Source organism: Geotrypetes seraphini, chromosome 1, assembly GCF_902459505.1.
Source record: "Geotrypetes seraphini chromosome 1, aGeoSer1.1, whole genome shotgun sequence".
Taxonomy (NCBI): Eukaryota; Metazoa; Chordata; class Amphibia; order Gymnophiona; family Dermophiidae; genus Geotrypetes; species Geotrypetes seraphini.
The window spans coordinates 506326050-506346909 of record NC_047084.1 but is presented as its reverse complement, the minus strand read 5'-3'; the positions used below and the strand labels follow the sequence as shown (position 1 = coordinate 506346909).

At 45.4% G+C, this 20860-nt stretch overlaps 1 protein-coding gene across 5 annotated transcripts in view; it reads left to right on the top strand.

Annotated features, from left to right (window-relative positions):
- Positions 1-20860, top strand: part of FANCC (FA complementation group C) — a 344396-nt gene that overhangs the window by 276301 nt on the left and 47235 nt on the right. For all 5 annotated transcript variants that reach the window (XM_033928093.1, XM_033928084.1, XM_033928101.1 and 2 more), the window contains one exon: positions 9121-9202. In XM_033928093.1, the coding sequence (XP_033783984.1) occupies positions 9121-9202 (82 nt within the window). The remainder of the gene's footprint in view (positions 1-9120; positions 9203-20860) is intronic.

Here is a 20860-nt window from a genome sequence, read left to right as displayed (position 1 = left end):
CCAACAAGAGAAGCATCCTCATATTTCATTTCAACAAGTTATAAGATCTGAGGTTATATAAGAAAATAAATCTCTTCCAGCATTCCTATTCCTGTGTTGTGAGTAGCAAAGCTTGATGTCATTGAGATTTTCTAGAGGGTGAAGGAAGTTTTCCTAATGAAATAAACTAATGTCTGCTCTCACTCTACCTGATATAGTTCAGAAAGATGTGCATATGAGCAATGCCCTTCAGCAAATGCTCATGTAAAAGTTGATGTTCTTTAAAGGTTTGAAGAAAAAAATCCTAGTTATTTGTGATTAAATTCCATATGTTCTATTATTTGTACAGTATTTCAAAAGTACAAGTAGTAACATTCTGTATTAATCAAGCCATTCAGTTTATATTTTATTTGAATACATTTTAGGGTTAAACTTTTCTCACATACCAGCTGTTACATGGAAATATTTATACATCTCTCTGTGTTTGTAGTGATTATTCATTATAGAAAAGAATCAGTTCACAGAGTTCTTATACAATGGCACAGTATTGGTTCATGAAAGGGAATGGGACTTGTATACTGCTTTTTGTAGTTACCCATTCAAAGCGGGTTTTATATATATATATACAGGTACTTATTTTGTTCCTGGGGCAATGGAGAATTAAGTGGCTTGCCCAGGGTCACAAGGAGCAGAGCTGGGATTCAGTCCCACAACCTCAAGATGCTGAGGCAGCAGCTCTACCAAGTGCACATGATATTATGTATAGCTACAGCCCTATTTCAGATAGAATTGACACATCCAGTTCTGAATGTGTCCAATTACAGTAGTATTTTAGAATAAAATCTGTTGATAGAGCCTTTTCTAAAATATATGTATGTATTGGTTACGGGAGTAACTATTTTATATTTGTCAGTGTTTAAAACATCAGTAGAGCCGACTCAGCAACTTGAACATCCAAAAGAGTATTTCAGAACACAGATGTATGTGCCAGCACAGAGATGTGTATGTCTGCCATTTTGGACACCTACATGTCTAAATGCTCCTAATTAAGTATAGAAGACACAGTGTTTCTTGATCCTCAGTTTTGAGGAGAAAGACCTCCCTTAATACCTCCCATAAAGCTCTACCCAAAACAAGCACTTTTATAAAACCTATACATACCCAAGAAAAGCAATAAATCTTAATGTTGATCTTTTTCATCTCATATGTGAATTCCCCTTCTGAAATGCGGAATACATATATTGATTTTGGTTCTATTTTAGTTCTGTACAAACCATGTCACATTGCCATATGTACATGGAGGGGCATTTTCAATAGGACATCTAAGTCTAATTTGGATATTTTGGAAAAATCGTCCAGAAATCCAATAGAGAAAATGTCCATTCTCTAAACAGCCAGATGTCTATCTTTTATTTTTGAGAATGACATTAAGTAGATGTTTTGGTCTTTAGTGCATCTATCTTTTTTGGCCATTCTCAAATATAAAAACGCATAAAGGCAAGTTTTTCAGACTTACCCAAAAGGCCATCAGCTGATCGTGACAGGGGAATCCCCATCATCTGAGCCAGTTTCAGTGAGGTCCTGTGGGCTCAATTGATCATGGATTCCCCTACCAGGATCAGCTGGATCGACAGGGAGAAAAAAAAATTTCTCTCTCTCCCTCACACCCACCAATCCCCTACACTCCCTCCCCTCGACATCTCCGGACACTCCCCTCCCTAACATCCCCCAACATCTCCCCTTGACATCCCCCAACATCTCCAGACCCTGCAACATCCCCTGGCATCCCTCCAATATCTCTGGACCCCTGATGTCCCCTGACATCCACCCCAACATCTCTGTACCCCCTGACACTCCCATACCTTCCACTGACAAATTGGTAGTAGGGAAGCCCACTCCCTCCTGCCTTTAAGGCCACAGGTTCAGAATGATGGGCCTCCCCCCTCCCAATGCATCTTGGGATGCAGTGGATGGGGCCTAAGGCCCTGATTGGCTCAAAATTGTTTGTTTATCATGATGTCCAGGGATGTCAGGGGGTTGAGAGATGGGTCTGGAGGTTTGGGGAAATGTCAGGAGTCCCAAGATGTTGGAGGGGGGGAGGTCTGTGGATGTCAGGGGAGATTTGGGGGGGAGGGTTTTAGGGGATCGGTGGGTGTGAGGGAGGGAGAGATAATTTTTTTTCTCCCTACCGATTCAGCTGATCCTGGCAGGGGAATCCACGATCAGCTGAGCTGGCAGGACTGCACTGAAACCAGCTCAGATGATGGGGATTCTCCTGCCACGATCAGCTGATGGGAAGCCTATTGGGGTTTTTTTCCCTCTTTGGGTGGTGGGAGGGGGTTGTGACTACTGGGGGAGTAAGGGGGGAGGATCATGCCTTAAACCCTCCAGTGGTCTTCTTGTCAGTTTGAGCAACTTTGTGAAACTCGGACGCAACTAAAACAGGTATAACTCCCTGCATCTAAGTTTTGTCTAGGACAGTCCTGGGAATGCTTCAGTTATCCCAACAGGACATCCATGTCTAAGCCCACCTGATGCCTGCCCATAACTAACATGACCATTTATTTTTTTCATCAAAATGGGACATCTATTAATTGTCAGTCCCGCCCCAATCCTGCCCTAGCCCCGCCCCAATCATACCCCTAATTTCTTCCATTCATTTTTCATGTACACAATATCTTAATTCATAATGGTAACCATGAAATTATTAAAAAAACACAAAGCACACTGTACGCAGAGAAAATGTTACCGTATTTTCACGGATATAACGCGCGCGTTATACGCGTTTTTACGTACCGCGCATACCCTTCGCGCGTTATATGCCTGAGCGCGGTATACAAAATTTTTTTACATATTTCACACCCCGCCCGACGCCCGATTCATCATCCGGAAGGACGCTCGCACCCCCACCGCTCGCACCCCCACCCCGAAGGACCGCCGACTCCCCGACAATATCGGGCCAGGAGGGAGCCCAAACCCTCCTGGCCACGGCGACCCCCTACCCCCACCTCGCACTACATTACGGGCAGGAGGGATCCTAGGCCCTCCTGCCCTCGACGCAAACCCCCCTCCCCCCGACGACCGCCCCCCCCAAGAACCTCCGCCCGCCCCCCCCGCCGACCCGCGATCCCCCTAGCGGCCCCCACGACCCCCCCCCCCCCCTTCCCCGTACCTTTGGTAGTTGGCCGGACAGACGGGAGCCAAACCCGCCTGTCCGGCAGGCAGCCAACGAAGGAATGAGGCCGGATTGGCCCATCCATCCTAAAGCTCCGCCTACTGGTGGGGCCTAAGGCGCGTGGGCCAATCAGAATAGGCCCTGGAGCCTTAGGTCCCACCTGGGGGCGCGGCCTGAGGCACATGGGCCCAACCCGACCATGTGCCTCAGGCCACGCCCCCAGGTGGGACCTAAGGCTCCAGGGCCTATTCTGATTGGCCCACGCGCCTTAGGCCCCACCAGTAGGCGGAGCTTTAGGATGGATGGGCCAATCTGGCCTCATTCCTTCGTTGGCTGCCTGCCGGACAGGTGGGTTTGGCTCCCGTCTGTCCGGCCAACTACCAAAGGTACGGGGAAGGGGGGTGGGGGGGTCACCAGGGGGATCGCGGGTCGGCTGGGGGGGCGGTCGGAGGTTCTTGGGGGGGGCGGTCGTTGGGGGGGAGGGGGGTTTGCGTCGAGGGCAGGAGGGCCTGGGATCCCTCCTGCCCGTAATGTAGTGCAGGGTGGGGTTAGGGGGTCGCCGTGGCCAGGAGGATTTGGGCTCCCTCCTGGCCCGATATTGTCGGGGAGTCGGCGGTCCTTCGGGGTGGGAGTGCGAGTGGTCCTGCCGAGGGGGGAGAAGAATCGGACGTCGAGGGGGGGCATCAGGCTTTCAGGATGGGGACAGACCTTCAAGGGGGGACAGGACTTCAAGGGGGACAGGCAGACCTTCAAGGGGGACAGGCAGACCTTCAAGGGGGGACAGGACTTCAAGGGGGGACAGGACTTCAAGGGGGACAGGCAGACCGAAGGGAGTGAAAAAGCTATAAAATAAACCCACTAGCGTGTCAATGTGTTGAGAGGAAGAGGTGGTCTGGGAAATTCTGCTGAGAAAACTCCGGGTCCATTTCCACCCCCCAGTTACCCTAGTCCACTCCACTCAACTGGTTCACATACTGAGTTGATCTTTGGGTGTTGTTCCTGGAATCTCTTTCAGTGGTTTGTCAGTATCTCCTTGTGGTCCAAGGAAGGAAACTTTGTTAACCTTAGCATTGACCTTCAGAATATATTTGTAACAGCGTTGCTTGTGTGGCATTACCGTAGGCTATGTAGTGATGGAAAGAAAAAAACAGACCTTTGCACATTTTTGCACTAGGTACGGTATATGGTATAGGTACCGTATATAGGTATAGGTATTCCTGCACAGCTAAGTCCTTGTGAAGTTACGGTACCTTGTTCTTTCTGTATTTGACATCTAGTAAGGTCTCTGTTTGGAAGGAATGATTTAAGTTATGGTAAAAGCAGATAGCGTTGCTGGTTTTAAAAAGGTTTGGACAAATTCCTGGAGGAAAAGTCCATAGTCTGTTATTAAGACATGGGGGAAGCGTCTGCTTGCCCTGGATCAGTAGCATGGAATGTTGTTATTCTTTGGATTTTGACCAGGTATTTAGTAACCTGGATTGGCTACCATGAGAATGGGCTACAGGGCATGATGGACCATTGGACTGACCCAGTTAGGCTATTCTTATGTTCTCATCTGTAGGGGCCTTTGTTTTCACTTCTTATTTTAATGTATTTTTTTTCTGGAAACTTATCAGTGTTTTTTATAATGGGAACAAAAATGGAAGAGAATTACCGTAATGTGTGTGGAATGGGGGGGTTGTTTAACTACCATAATTTCTTCAGCTAAATACCGGTAATTCAATCCACCTCAACCAGACATAGGAGAACTCACGCACCATTCACACACCCTCCAACCAAACACGTGAAAAGAAAAAAACTGTTCATTCTTATAAACAACCTTATAACTTTTAATCTAGAGTTAGTGAGTATGAATTCAGGAACAAGAACAGAAACATGTTAATTCTTATAAACTATAACATTAACCGGTAGATCAAACGAAGCATGGAGGACAAAATAATCTAAATACAGTTACCGTAATTACGGTAAAGTTGTAAATAAACAAAGTTTACAGGTTTATTCAGTCATCATCATCATCACAGTCATCTGAATCCTTGAATCCATCAAAATCCGAATTGTCATCATCGTCATTAAATAAACTGAGCACGGCCTGCAGACGATCCTCGTTTATTTCCGAAGTGATATCGTCATCATCGTCATCATCATCATCATCATCGCTGATATCCGTGTTGTTGCCTCCTTCCGCTGCACTGGTAGTAGCCGTAGTTTCATTGGTTTCATAAACAATGCCCGCTTTTCTAAATCCGTTTCGAATGGTATCTGGTGTTATTTTGTCCCATGCTGAAGCCACCCACTTGCAGACTTCTGTGAAAGTTGCCCGCTTCTGCCGCCCCGCGGGTGTGTACTCGTGCGTGCCGCTCTGCATCCACTCCTCCCACTCCTTTCTAATAAAAGTCTTGAATGGATGATTCACTGCGATGTGGGCACGAGTAGAATTAATGTAGGCCTGAACATTTTTTTCTTTGTGGGCAGCCATGGCATCAAAAATTAACAAGGATTTTTTTGCAAAGAATCCACCCGGTCTTGCCCTAAAGCATTTATCTACCCACAATCTCATTACGTCGCAGTCCATCCATCCCTTCTTGTTGCAGTGCACAACCACACTGGTGGGCAGCTTTTCACGGGGCATAGTGACCCTTTTGAAAATGAGCATGGGCTTTAACTTAACCCCGCTAGCTGAGCAACCAAGAACGACTGTAAAACACGTTCTTTCATGCCCAGTTGTGGTGATGGCAACAGATTTAGTACCTGTGGGGGCTATGGTTCTTGTTGCTGGAATGTCGAATGCCATTGGAATTTCATCCATGTTGATGACGTCCTTTGCAGTGATGCCAAGTTCAGATATTTCTTTGGCGACAAAGTCACAGAAATCAATCAATTTTTGCTGCCAGTCATCTGGAAGTCGCTGGCCAACAGTTGTTCTCATTCTAACTGATAGTCCGTTCCTTTTCATAAAGTTTGAGATCCATGTGAAGCCAGCTTTGAAGTCGGGTATTCCTCTTCCATTGGCAAGTAGTTTTGCCTTCATCTGAATCGCAACAGTAGAGATTGATTGATTTTGCTCCCTTCTCGCCAGAATCCACTGCTTCAAGTCATCCTCCAGCTGAGGCCATTTTGGTTTGGCCCCACGACGTGCCCGTTTGCGCGGATTGCATTTCTCCAGTTCCTTCTTATCTTTTCTCCATTCACGCACCGATGTTTCTCCAACATCGAACTCTCTCGCTGCGGCCCGGTTGCCTATTTCCTCAGCTTTCGCAACGACTTTAAGCTTAAAGTCCGCTGTATATGACTTTCGTCTCATTCCTGCCATTATGGCGGTACATTTACCGGTAAATTTAATTGATAAACTCTACTACAGGGTAGATAAATGCAGAATACCAATCTGAAGTGATCAAATTAAAATGTGGGCTCTACATGCAACATTAATCTTTTATAGGCTTACCCAAAGGCTGAGATGCTGTTGTATAGTCAAAATAGTATTCACGGGGCAAATTACAAGGCCAGATAGAGGGGGCCACAGCCACGTGGTGAAAAGCACACCACCAGAAAAACAGCCTTGGTGAAAACTAAGCGGCAAGCATGCTCAGACCATTGCGCATGCTTACAGAGCTGGGAGCAGGGCAGGGCGGGCGAAAGGAGAGTCGGGACAGCGCACGGAGAGGCGGGGCAGTGCACGGAAAGTCATGGCAGGTGAACGGAGAGTCGGGACAGCGCACGGAGAGGCGGGGCAGTGCACGGAAAGTCATGGCAGGTGAACGGAGAGTCGGGACAGCGCACGGAGAGGCGGGGCAGTGCACGGAAAGTCAGGGCAGGTGAACGGAGAGTCGGGACAGCGCACGGAGAGGCGGGGCAGTGCACGGAAAGTCAGGGCAGGTGAACGGAGAGTCGGGACAGCGCACGGAGAGGCGAGGCAGTGCACCGAAAGTCAGGGCGGGTGAACGGTGAGTCGGGGCAACCAGAGGAGAGTCGGGGAGGGCGAAAGGAGAGTCGGGGTGGCCAGAGGAGAGTCGGGCAGCATGCGCGGTATACCCATGAGCGCTGTATACAAAAGTTTCCGTACATACAAGTGTGGTTTCTGCGCGCTATACCCGTGTGCGTGTTTTACACGGGTGCGCGTTATATCCGCGAAAATACGGTAATTATCATTTATATTTGGTGGTTTTCAAAGACGTCAAGACAGATGACTTTAAAATATGCAATGTCACCTCAGTAACTATAGAAAAATAGACAAATATAGTACAAAATATAGACAGCAGATATAAATTCTCAAAACTGACACATTTTGATCACTAAATTGAAAATAAAATTTTTCCTACCTTTGCTGTCTGGTGATTTCATGAGTCTCTGGTTGCGTTACCTTCTGATTGTGCATCCTTTCTTTCTGCACTCAGGCCCAACAATTGTACCTTTCTATTCCCTCCCTATGTCTTTAGTGCCCCCCAGTGCTTCCTTCTTATGTCCTTAGTGCCCCTTCCTGTGTCCTTAGTGCCCCAGTGCCTCCTTCCTATGTCCTTAGTGCCTCTTCCTATGTCCTAAGTGCCCCCAGTGCCTCGTTCACATGACCTTAGTGCCCCCAGTGCCTCCTTCCCATGTCCTTAGTACCTCCTTCCTAAGTCCTTAGTGCCCCCAGATCCAGTGTAAGTTCTCCTTTGCACCTTTGTTCCAGGTATCCCTCTCTCTCCGTCCTCGGTTATGATCTTGCCTCTCTCTGCTCTTCCTCAGGGTCTCTCCCCCTCTGTCTGCACCTCCCATAGTCCTGCATCTTCCTCCTGTCTTTCCCCTTTGGTCCAGGCCTTTCTCTCTCTACTCTTTCTTCTGCTTACAATCCCCCCCTTTCTCTGCCTCTTTCTCTCCTTCCTTCTTTCCTTCCTTCCTCCCTCTTTCCTGTGTCCCCCTCTCTGCCTTCCAGCCTTTGTCCTCCCTCCCTCCCTGCCGTGCCAAAACCAGCCTCCCTTCTTCCCCCCCCTCCAGCGCCTGATTTAACAGCCCCCCTGGTCCGCCGCCACTGCTTGCCAGCCTCTCTCCTTATCTCCCTCCAGCGCTAATTCAACCCCTCCCCCCGGTCCGCCACCACCGCTTCTTGCTGCCCAGAAGCCTTCTTCCCAACGTCAGTTCTGACGGCGGAGAGGAAGTTCCGGGCCAGCCAATCGCTGCCTGGCTAGCCCAGAACTTCCTCTCCGATGTCAGAATTGACGTCGGGAAGAAGGCTTCTGGGCGGCAAACAGCGGCAGCGGACCAAGGGGGTTGAATCGGGCGCTTGAGGGAGGGAAGGAAGGAGGGAGGCTGGTTTTGGCGCGGCAGGGAGGGAAGGAGGGGAAGTGATTGCCTGTCCCATTGTCCCTTCGCACAGCTTCAGTACGCTATCCCTGAAAACGGGACATTTTGGCATCCCGAAGCTGTGTGTGGGGACAAGGGATCTAAAAACGGGACGGTCCTGTTCAAAACGGGACGTATGGTCACCTTACCCATAACACACCTCCCAACATGCCCCTTTGAGCTCTGGACGTTCAGCAGTTTAGAAGTGCTGCTGAATGTCCAAAATGTTGGTTTTGATTATTAGCAATTGGACGTCCTGGCTATTAGGACATCCAAGTGTCAGGTGGGTTTTTGGATATTTCAAAGTTTTGATTATGAGCCTCATACAGTACTGCAGATTTATTATTGTAAATTCCATGTGTCTAAAAATAGGAGGGGGGGTGGGGGGTTATGTTTCTTCAGTAGATGCATTGCAATTCTTCAGCCTCATGACCAGAATGGGACCAATGTAAGTTGTAGTTCTTTCTTTATGATCACCCCTTCCATAGTGTTGATGAATTAAAGGGGGGCTGTTTAAAGAAAGGTGAAAATACTAAACTGACCGTTTGAGCTTTCCAGTAGAGAACACAATTTGTGTGGAAATCTCCATCTTCAGTTTGACAATAGAAGTGCTACAATTTATTTCTTTTCTTCTGGTGATGTATTTCCAGATTTGCCAACCACACTGTGGTTTCAGCATTTGAAAGGCATCACCGAAACACTGAAAGTTGCAGTACAAGACACAGATAGCAGGTAAACTGTGCTAAACATAGTATCTAGAAACCTGGTTATGTTCATTTCTCTAGTTTATTTAGGAAGTTGATTAGGAAAGACTAGTTTTATCACCTGAATAAATTTCAGACTCTTCTTAGGGCTCCTTTTACAAAGGTACGCTAGCGGTTTTAGCACGCGCTAAAATGCCGCACGCGCTAGCTGCTACCGCCTCTTTGTAAGCAGGCAGTAATTTTTTGGCTAGCGCACACTAATCCAGTGCGTGCGCTAAAAACGATAGCGCACCTTTGTAAAAGAAACCCTTAGAGTCCTCATTATTCAAATAAGAGTTTTCCACTCTAAAGTATTTGTAATTTGTGTAAAGCAGTGAAGTGCTAGAATTCATTTGGTGGGTAAAAGTAGAACCTTTTATTTATTTTTCCAAGACTGTTTCTTTTTGTAATTCAGAAACATCATCATTAAAAAATAAAATGGCATTTTTATAATCTTTACTTAAAATATGATTAAAGGGCACAAGCTATATACTTATCTACTTTTTAGTGTTCAAGAATTAAATTCAATTTTTAGTGAAAATGCTCAGAGTACACCCCTTTACTCCCAATGGAGAATGTGGCTGTCCAAATGTGTCATACTATTTTATCAAAAATATATTTTACTTATCTCAAGTCTTGGCTCTTGCTTCTTGTTCATGTGTTCAAAATACACCATATGTGCAATACCCTTCACTTAATCATAAAAATACATATTCAAAATGTATATTCCAATCTATAATCCAAAAGGAAAGATTTGTCTTCTTGATTGATAATCAATCTTATTGTAAAGTCTGTTCACTCATTTTGGATTGTAGATTTTAATATATATTTTGAATATTTTTTTATGATTAATTTAAGTGATGGTATTGGACATATGGTGTATTGAGGACCGCCTGCTGTTTTTGAACAACTGAACCAGAAACAGCAGCCAAGACTTGAGATAAGTAAAAGATCTTTTTGATAACATAAGTATTAGATTAGTGCTATGATGCATATGGGCAGCCATATATGGGCAGCCATATGAAAGTAAAGGTATTGCTGTTTGAGCATTGTCACTAAAAATTTAATTCTTGAATAGTAAAAATTAGGTAAGTATATTTCTGTTACATAAACTTAGGAGTTTATATGATAGGTGAATATCCCTTGGTTGTGAGCTGTTGCAGAAGTATGTCAATCATATCTTTTCAATGCCACCTCCTTCCCCAGTGAACTGTAGTACCCTCTTAAGTTTTTTCTTTTGCAAGCGAGTTGAGAAGATCTGATCTGCTTTGCTGTTATTTTATTATTTTCAGGTATTTTTTTATCCAGATTGAGAGACTGGTGCCATGAGATCCCCAAACTTGAGGCAGCTCTGCCTGGGAGAGGATGCAGACTCCACATGGGTGATCTGCAGCTTACAGGGCAACCCCTATTCAACTTCTTTTATTGTTTTTTTAACTATTATAAACCGCATAGAACTTTACAGCCTTGCGGTATATAAACTGATTATTATTATTACTAGTGTTATAGCCCGTTACATTAACAGATGCTAGAATATATGTGTGTGTGTCTGTGTTTATTTCTTTCTCTCTCTCTCTCTCTCTCTCTCCTTAGCCGCTTTCTGTATTTCTGTCTTTGTGTCTTTATTTTTCCTCGGCTGTCCACCCATTCTCCCTTCCTTTTACCTTCCCTGTGTCCACCACCACCCCTTCACTGCTCCCCTTATCCAGCAGCAGTCCTTCTCCCTTTTTTTATCTCCCCCTTGTCCAGCAGCACCTCTTTCCTGTCCCCCTGTCCAGCAGTAGACCTCCCTTCCTTTTTCTTCCTCCCGTCTCTTCCCCTGTCCATCAGCACCTCTTTTCTGTCCCCCTGTCCAGCAGTAGGCCTCCCTTCCTTTTTCTTCCCCCCGTCTGTTCCCCTGTCCATCAGCACCTCTTTCCTGTCCCCCTGTCCAGCAGTAGGCCTCCCTTCCTTCCTCCCCCATCTGTTCCTCTGTCCATCAGCACCTCTTTCCTGTCCCCCTGTCCAGCAGTAGGCCTCCCTTCCTTCCCCCCCCCATCTGTTCCCCTGTCCATCAGCACCTCTTTCCTGTCCCCCTGTCCAGCAGTAGGCTTCCCTTCCTTTTTCTCCCCCCACTCCGTCTCTTCCCCTGAAAGAATTTCAGCTCTGAGCACAGAACCCTGTCCAGTCTTGCAATTTGAGTTTTCAAAACCTCAAAAAGCTAATAGACTCCAAAGAGCAAAAAAACAGAAGCGAGGGAAGGAGAAATTCTTTCGGGGTTGGGCCAGCCCATTTGGATTTTCTCCTCTGATTTTTAAAGTGACATGATGAAGTTTAAACCACGCATTTGGATGCTGATCAGGAGGCGATGGGAATGAAGGAGAGACTGGAGAATGTTGGTGGGAGACGTGGGGACAGCAAGAGCGTTGCTAACACCCCAGAGGTGGACAGATGAGACAGCTGGAGCAGACCTGCTGGAGAAACCGGGGCATGGAGGAGTGAAAAGCCCAGAGGGAACAGAGGGATTCAGGCAATGATGGGGCTGAAGAGTTCCTGCTGCAAAGAAAGGCCCTCACCTCGACCAGCTCTTGCTCCCTCCCTCTCTAGCTCACCCGCCACTTCCCCCACCAAAGTGCAGCTTCCCAATCTCTTACCACCTGAAGCCGACATCCGGGAGAGACAATGAGGAGATTTGCGCGGCCATCAGAAGCCGACAGCCTCCGCGCTGCCTGAAGCCGACATCGGGGAGAAATTCGGAGCTTCAGTCTGGCCTGCTCCCTGCTCGCCTTGCCGTATTGTACTTTTTAGTTGAAAGGTGCAGCTGCAGCTCCTCTCATGATCCCCACCTGCGTTGGAAGTCCGACACAGGCGGGGATCATAGAAACATAGAAAGATGACGGAAGAAAAGGGCTACAGCCCATCAAGTCTGCCCACTCTTCTGACCCACCCCATCAAGTCTGAGTGTTAATGACCCAGTTCCTTAGCTCGACCCCCGTAGGGATCCCACTGGATGTCCCATTTATTTTTAAAGTCGAGTACACTGGTGGCCTTGACCACTTGCACCGGAAGTTTGTTCCAGCGATCTACTACCCTTTCTGTAAAGAAATACTTCCTGGTGTCACCATTAAATTTCCCTCCTCTGAGTTTGAGCGGGTGCCCCCTTGTGACCGAGGGTCCCCTGGGGAAGAATATATCGCTTTCCGCCTCGACACGACCTGTGATGTACTTAAACGTCTCAATCATGTCTCCCCTTTCTCTACGCTCCTCAAGAGTGTAGAGCTGCAGTTTGTCCAGTCTTTCCTCGTATAGAAGACTCTTGAGTCCAGAGACCATTCTAGTGGCCATTCGCTGGACCGATTCAGCTCGAAGCACATCTTTTTGGTAGTGTGGTCTCCAGAATTGCACACAGTATTCCAGGTGAGGTCTCACCATGGTTCTGTAGAGCGGCATTATGACTTCAGGTTTGCGGCTGATGAAGTCTCTATTGATACATCCCAACATTTGCCTTGCCTTGGATGAGGCCTGCTCCACTTCTTTGGCAGCCTTCATGTCTGCACTGACGATTACTCCCAAGTCCCGTTCTTCTGAAGTCCTAGCTAGTGTTTCTCCATTCAAGGTGTAAGTTTTGCATGGATTTCCGCAGCCGAGATGCATGACCTTACATTTCTTAGCGTTGAAGCCCAGCTGCCATGTCGAGGACCAGTTTTCCAATGTGATCAGATCCTGCGTCATACTATCCTTAAGATTGTTTTCACTTACTATATTACACAGTTTGGCATCGTCGGCGAACAGTGTTACTTTACCCTGAAGCCCTCGGGTCAAGTCTCTTATGAATATGTTGAAAAGGGATGGTCCCAGGACCGAGCCCTGTGGCACTCCGCTAGTCACCTCCGATGTCTCAGAGAGGGTGCCGTTGACCACCACCCTCTGAAGTCTTCCACTCAGCCAATCATTCACCCATGCAGTTAACTTCTCGCCTAGACCCATCGACTTCATCTTGTTTAATAGTCTGCGGTGTGGGACACTGTCAAACGCTTTGCTGAAATCCAAGTATACTATGTCCAGAGACTCTCCCAGGTCTAGCTTTCCCGTCACCCAATCAATCGTGAGAGGAGCCACCGCCACATGTTTCAACGTAAAAGTACAATACAGCAAGGCAAGCAGGGAACAGGCCAGACCGAACAACAAACGATAAACAGAACCCTAAGCGCGCATGCGCACTCCTACCTGCGGGGCCCTACAGCTCACAGAAAACCGGCTCACGCAGTGGGAGTGCGCATGCGCGGCTAGCCTTTTATTATATTAGATGATTAACCCACAGGTGTACCTGCTGAGCCGGCTTGTTTTATGCAACTTGGAAGCTCGGATGCATTCCTCTGAGAGCTAGCTTGAATTTTGATTTATCAAAGGCTTGAGCGCAGACTGTGGACTTATTGAGAGCTGGCTGCATTTTTTTTACCTCCCCCCATCACAGCCTGAGGATTCGTAAGGTAGACCAATTGGCAGCCCAAAGATCTCCAGCTTTGGACATTTGTGGAGTTTTCTGAGGAAGAAAGTCTTCGTCCAGTCAGGCTGCAGAAAAAGCAGATACAGGCAGGCACTAGCACAGCACAGTGAGTAAATGCTGTTTTAGCCCATGGGCAAAATTGAGGAACTGGTCTCACACTACAGCAGATTTCCAACACTGTGGTATTATGTCTGATTTTAGTAAAAGTTTAGTAAGGGTAGGATGGAGGACAAGACGATTTCATTGGTAGCTAGAAGTGTTGTGGATGGGCATGGTCTAAGACTGAGGTTGTGGGACATAGGAAATCTATTGAATTTTTCAGATCATCTATGGAAACTGGTTTGAAGCTGTTTAGGGTTTCTCTCTTTATTAGGTTGTCCTGTTGTGAAGATTTTGGGCTGTTTGGCAAAGCTTTGGCCTCCATGTCTAGGGTGTCTCATATTTTTGATATCTTGTCGTGAAAGAAAGTAGAGAGGGATTCACTGTCTAAGTTTGTTTGTTGGTCCTGAGGTGGTTCTTGGAAGGAGAAGAATAAGTTTTTCAACAGTGAGAAGATGGCCTTTGATCTACATGGGATATTAGATATTAGGTTAGTGAAATGTGCCTTTTTGCTTTCGAGTATCGCTAGTTTGTATTCTTTCAGAAGGCTTTTCCAGGTGGATTTGTCCTCAGTGCTGTGTGTTCTGCACCAAATTCTTTCTGCTTTCCTAATTTTCCTTTTTAGTCCTCTCAGATTTTCTGTGAACCAGGGTGATATGAAGGATCTTGCATTTGTTTTGGCATCTTTGGCTTTTGCTAATTTCTCGTAGAGTGATTTTACACCAGAGTGCCATATTTGCACCTTCTCATCTAATGAATTGACCATGGGATCTGTATTTAGGTCTAGTTTGGAAATGCCAAAGGACAAAGCGTGAAGGTTTACTGACTTTGGGTCAAGTGTGGTTGTTTCTTGTGATGAATATTTTTCTGCTGTTTTTTGCTCTTAATTTGTAGTTTGAAGGTGATTATGTGGTGGTCAGTTCAAGGGACCTGAAGAATGGTTAATGTGGTAGATTTATTATCATTTTGTGGGCCTTTTAAGATGAAGATCAAGTCTAAAGTGTTTCCAGAAGAGTGAGTGGGGGAGTGAACTTGTTGGATGAATCCGAGATCTGACAGCAATTTGGCGAATTCTCTTTGTGCCTCAATGAGTTTTGGATAATATGCAAAGTTAAAGTCTCCTAAGATAATGATTTGCTTGTGGTTTACTGACAGGTTGCTTATTATAGCTAGTAGATCATCAAGAACAGACATTGGGGAGGAGGGGGTTCTGTAGATTAGGATGAATACGGTTTTTCCAGTAGCGTACCAAGAGGGGGGCAGGGGGGCAGTCCGCCCCGGGTGCAAGCCCTGAGGGGGTGCTCCCAGCCTTGGCATTCAGTCCCCCCCCCCGAAGGACCGCTCACCCCCCTGGCCTCCCCGCACCACCTATGAAGCAACCCGCAGCGGGATCGCGATGGCAGGCCTTCAAGGGGGGGACAGGCCATCAAAGGGGGGACAGGCAGGCAGGCCTTCAAAGGGGGGACAGGCCTTCTAGGGGGGGGACAGGCAGGCAGGCTTTCAAGGGAGGGACAGGCCTTCAAGGGGGGGAACAGGCAGGCAAGCTTTTAAGGGAGGGACAGGCAGGCCTTCAAGGGGGGGACAGGCAGGCCTTCAAGGGGGGGGGATAGGCCTTCGGGGGGTGCAGGCCTTCAAGGGGGGGATAGGTCTTCAAGGGGATCAGGCAGGAAGGCCTTCAAGGGGGGGACAGGCAGGCCTTCAAGGGGGGGACAGGCCTTCGGGGGGTGCAGGCCTTCAAGGGGGGGGACAGGCCTTCAAGGGGGGTATAGGCCTTCAAGGGGATCAGGCAGGCAGGCCTTCAGGGAGGGCAGGCAGGCAGGCCTTCAAGGGGGGAGCAGGCCTTCAAGGGGGGCAGGCCTTTGGGGGGGTGCAGGCCTTTGGGGGAGTGCAGGCCTTCAGGGGTGGGATGCAGACCTTTAAGGGGGGGACAGGCCTTCAGGGAGGGGGGGCCCTGGTGTAGAAATACACGGAGGGAATGGGGGGGTTCAAAGAGACGCGCATATGCCGGACTTTGGGTGGGAAGAAATAATGGGTCTGAAAATAGAGAAGAGGGAGAGAGATGATGGACCATGGTTTTTAGAGAGGGAAGGAACAGAAAGGGAGAGAAGTTGGACACAAGGGATGGTGTGGAGGGGGGAATAGAGATACTGGATAGGAGGGTAGTTGGGAAAAGAAAGGGATTGATGGTGGACCTTGGAGTGGTGGGGAAGGAGGGAGAGATGCTGGATGAAAGGGTAGTTAAGAAAAGATGGATCTGTGGAGGGAGACAAAAAAGGAAAGATGCTAGACCTCCTGGGGAGGGAAGGGAAACGGGGAGGACAGGGATGGCAGATGGATGGTTAGCATGCAGAAAGAAGGAAGAAGGAGACCCTGGCAAGCAAGTTATCAGAAGACAACCAGAGCCTTGGACCAACAAGATTTGAAAAATAACCAGACAACAAAAGGTAGAAAAACTAATCTAATCTAATCTAATCCTTAGGTTTGTATACCGCATCATCTCCACGTTCGTAGAGTTCGACGCGGTTTCTGTTTTATGATTACAATATGTCAGATTTGAAATGTGTATCCTGCCAGAGCTGGTGTTAGACCGCAAACTTGAGCTAGGATTTAACAGAGAGAGGAAAAGTCCTTTTTGTTTCTTTATTTTACTTACACCACAGCGCCAGTGTGGTTAGGAGAAGCCAAAGGGGGGTGAAAAAGCTATAAAATAAACCCACCAGGATGTTTGGAAAAAAAAAACCAACAACACCCAATTGGGCAGGAAAGTTGAATCAAAAAACCAATTCAATAGGCTGAATCGAATCAAAAAAAAATTTTTTCTTGAATCGGGCAGCACTAGTTTGCGCTACTGTCTTAGACTTTAGGACCTGGGATTGGGGAGAGATGGCATCCTCAGTACTTTATAATGCAAGTGAAACGAGGATTTGGTCAGACTTTTGAAGGGTCTGCAGAAGAAAAATATTGTATAGGCTGGGGACATGTGACAGCAGGAAACTGGAACTTTTCTTCCTTCTATTTTTGTGAATGGCAAGGCTGAGGATGTCAGAGAGTTCAGTTAAAATATATGCTAATATATGCTTTATAAGAAAATATAATAATGTGTTTTATAAAGTTTATAAGCATTGCTGGCCTACCCGGTGAGGTGTTCCTGGTGGTGGTGGTGGCAGCGTGTCAATGTGTTGAGAGGAAGAGATGGTCTGGGAAATTCTGCTGAGCAAACTACGGGCCCATTTCCACCCCCCAGTTAGTCCACTCCACTCAACTGGTTCACATACTGAGTAGGTCTTTGGGTGTTGTGCCTGGGTAGTTGTTTTGGGATCTCTTCCAGTGGTCTGTCAGTATCTCCTTGTGGTCCAAGGAAGGAAACTTTGTTAACCTTAACATTGACCTTCAGAATATGTTTGTAACAGCGCTGCTTGTGTGGCATTAGGCTATGTAGTGATCGAAAGAAAAAAACCAGACCTTTGCACATTTTTGCACTATATGGTGGGTGTATGAGGAGATTCACATTTCCTGCATAGCTAAGTCCTTGTGAAGTTACCTTGTTCTTTCTGTATTTGACATCTAGCAAGGTCTCTGTTTGGAAGGAAAGATCTAAGCTTAAAAATGAAGTGGCCAGAAGTTATGGTAAAAGCAGATAGCGTTGCTGATTTTAAGAAAGGTTTGGACAAATTCCTGGAGGAAAAGTCCATAGTCTGTTATTAAGACATGGGAGAAGTGTCTGCTTGCCCTGGATCGGTAGCATGGAATGTTGCTACTCTTTGGGTTTTGACCAAGTACTAGTGACCTGGATTGGTTACCATGAGAATGGGCTACTGGGCATGATGGACCATTGGTCTGACCCAGTTAGGCTATTCTTATGTTATGTTCTCATCTGTAGGGGCCTTTGTTTTCACTTCTTATTTTAATGTATTTTTTTTCTGGGAACTTATCAGTGTTTTTTTAGAATGGGAACAAAAATGGAAGAGAATTAATGTGTGTGGAATTGGGGGGGGGGGTTACTAATTTCTTCAGCTAAATAATTAAATCCACCTCTACCAGACATAGGAGAACTCGCGCACCATTCACACACCCTCCATCCAAAATCGTCAAAAGAAAAAAAATGTTCGACAACCTCCTAACAGTCGACCCCCAACTCTACAACCTATTGACCTCGACCACAAACTACAAAACCTTCAAAAAAGAAATAAAAACCCTTCTATTCAAAAAACACATAAAACCGAACTAACACAATCAGAACTGTCCCAAGTATCACCTGCAACTACTCCATATGTACTTCTGATGTCATGACAATTCAGACATAATTTGTTATGTTTGGAATAATGGTTACATATATGAGGTTCAATAAAAGAAAATTTTCAGTGCCTGTTTCTATTATGACCATTTATTTTTCATGGTTATTACAAAAAATAATTTTTTACATTGGGGGGATGTCAGAAAATGATGGGCCCCGGGTGCCACATACCCTTGGTACGCCACTGGGTTTTTCTATCATGACCTATTGAGAAAATGAGACCATCTAGGTCTTTTAATGAGATGGAATTTATATGATACGACAAAAGCACATTTAACTTTCACACGTTCATAATCATCCATTTTCCCCCACCCACCCACTCATCCAGTAATCATTCAATAAACACAAAAACATATATTGCCATATAAACCTTACCCTATTCTGAATATTGATATCTTCCCACCCATCTCAAGTGTGAATATTCAAAAATCAATTTAAAACATAAATAACCCCCTCCCACCCTTCCCTGGATATGTACCTAAGTAAACAAAAAACTGACTCACAGTCAACAATTATAAGGAAGTGACATATAATGCCAATATGCCCCATATCAATTTAGATATATTACCTTGCCCCAAATTCTCAACATTTATTCTTTCATATCTATAACTAGAGCAAAGGCTTGCCCACCAGAGCGAAAAATTTAAACGATCACAGTTCTTCCAGTTTTGAGTGATCATCTGGATGGCTATCCCAGTCATTATAAGGAAAAGCCGACCTTTATATTGATCTATAAGGGGCTTAACATGTAATATTGTACCACAAATAACTGCCTCATACGTTAGAGGAATTGATGATTCCAAAATGTTATTTATTTTACCCCATATTGACCTCCAGAAGCTAAGTATCAAAGGACAATAGAACAAAAGATGATCCAGTGTCCCAGTGTCTAAATGACAGTGCCAGCATCTATTAGATTTAGAATTATCTTACTTATGCAACCTAACAGGGGTCCAAAAAGATCTATGTAATAAAAAAGCCATGTCTGTCTCATATATGCTGATGCTGTACATTTCAATCTCCAAGTCCAAATTCATGGCCATCGAGATGCAGAAATATACTGCTTTATCTCGATGCTCCAAATGTCACGAAGACTATTTTTTGGTTTTTTATTCAAGAACTCTGATATTAATTTATACCACCTGGTGGCCTGATGTCCTAACTAATCTATCTGGAAGGAAAGGATCTGCAAACTATAATAAATGTTTAGATTTTGCCCTTTTGAATGGCCTGCTTCAACTGCAACCACTTATAATTTTGAGAATTAGCAATACTAAATGTTTGTTGCAGTCGTGAAAACTCAAGCATTTTCTTATTTGAGATAACATCATCAAGTGTTCAAATCCCTACTTTCATCCATTGCTTCCAGGCAATCCCAGATCTGCCTATTTGAATCTTGGAGTTTAACCACAAGGATTGAAAAGTAGAAACATAGAAACATAGAAGATGACGGCAGAAAAGGGCTACAGCCCATCAATTCTGCCCACTCTGCTTACCCATCCCCTGTCTATGCCCTAATGACCCAATTTCCTACTGGAACATCTGTTAATTTATTAATACATTTTAAAGTTTTCCAGGTGTCCAATAAAATACTATTGTCCTTAACCCATCTGGGCAACTTGATACTTAACACATGAGACAATCGCATTGGGGACATCAATTTCCATTCTAAAAATAGCCAATCCGGGAGATTTTCCATGAGCTTAGGGAGGCTCCAATACATACCTTGGCACATTATATAGGCTTGATGGTACCTATAAAAGTTGGGAAAATTTACCCCACCCTCCGCAATTGGTCTTTGTAAGGATACTAGAGCAACTCTCGCAGTTTTCCCAAGCCAAATAAATTTGGTGAGTATACTATTTAACTTTTTCTAAAATGATCCCTGAAAAAAAACTGGCAACATACCCATTTGATAGCAAACCACAGGCAAAATCATCATTTTGACCGTCTGAACTCTCCCCCACCAATACAGATGTAATGGGTTCCATTGCTCACACATTTCTGTGACGTTCAGCAATAAGGATCTGTCATTTACCTTCATCATTTCTTCCAACATTTTCTGAATCCAAATACCTAAATATTTTATTCCCGCTTCTTTCCAGAGAAAAGGAAATGTGTCAAACAATCCTTTTGGACAGTGAACGTATAATGGAAGAACCTCAGATTTACTCCAATTTATTTTATAACCAGAAAATTTACCAAATTTTTCAATTAAATCTAGTAAATGTGGAATGGTAGTTTCAGGATTCCTCAAATGAAGCAAAATATCATCTGCATATGCAGAGACTTTGTATTCCTGACCTGCATAAGGAATACCCTGTATTTCCTCTGCCTGTTGAATAGCCAATAAGGGTTCCAAAACAATATAAAAAGCAAAGGAGATAATGGACACCCTTGTCTAATTCCCCTCTCCAGACCAAATCGTTCTGAAAAAGTATTATTAATATATAACCTGGCAGAAGGGGAACTATACAAGATTTGAATAATTTGTATAAATCCTGATCCAATACCAAACCAATCCATTGCTTGATACATGAAGGTCCATTCCACGCGATCATAGGCCTTCTCTGCATCCAAGGATACAGAGAAGGCCGGATCTTCCATGGCTTTTGTTAAATTTAACATGTGGAAAGCCAGCCTAGTGTTGTTTGAAGAATGTCTTTGAGCAACGAACCCCGTTTGGTGCATACCAATAATATAAGGGAGAGCCTTGGCCAAGCGCAGTGCCAATAACTTAGCCAACAATTGTGAGACCAGTTCTAAAA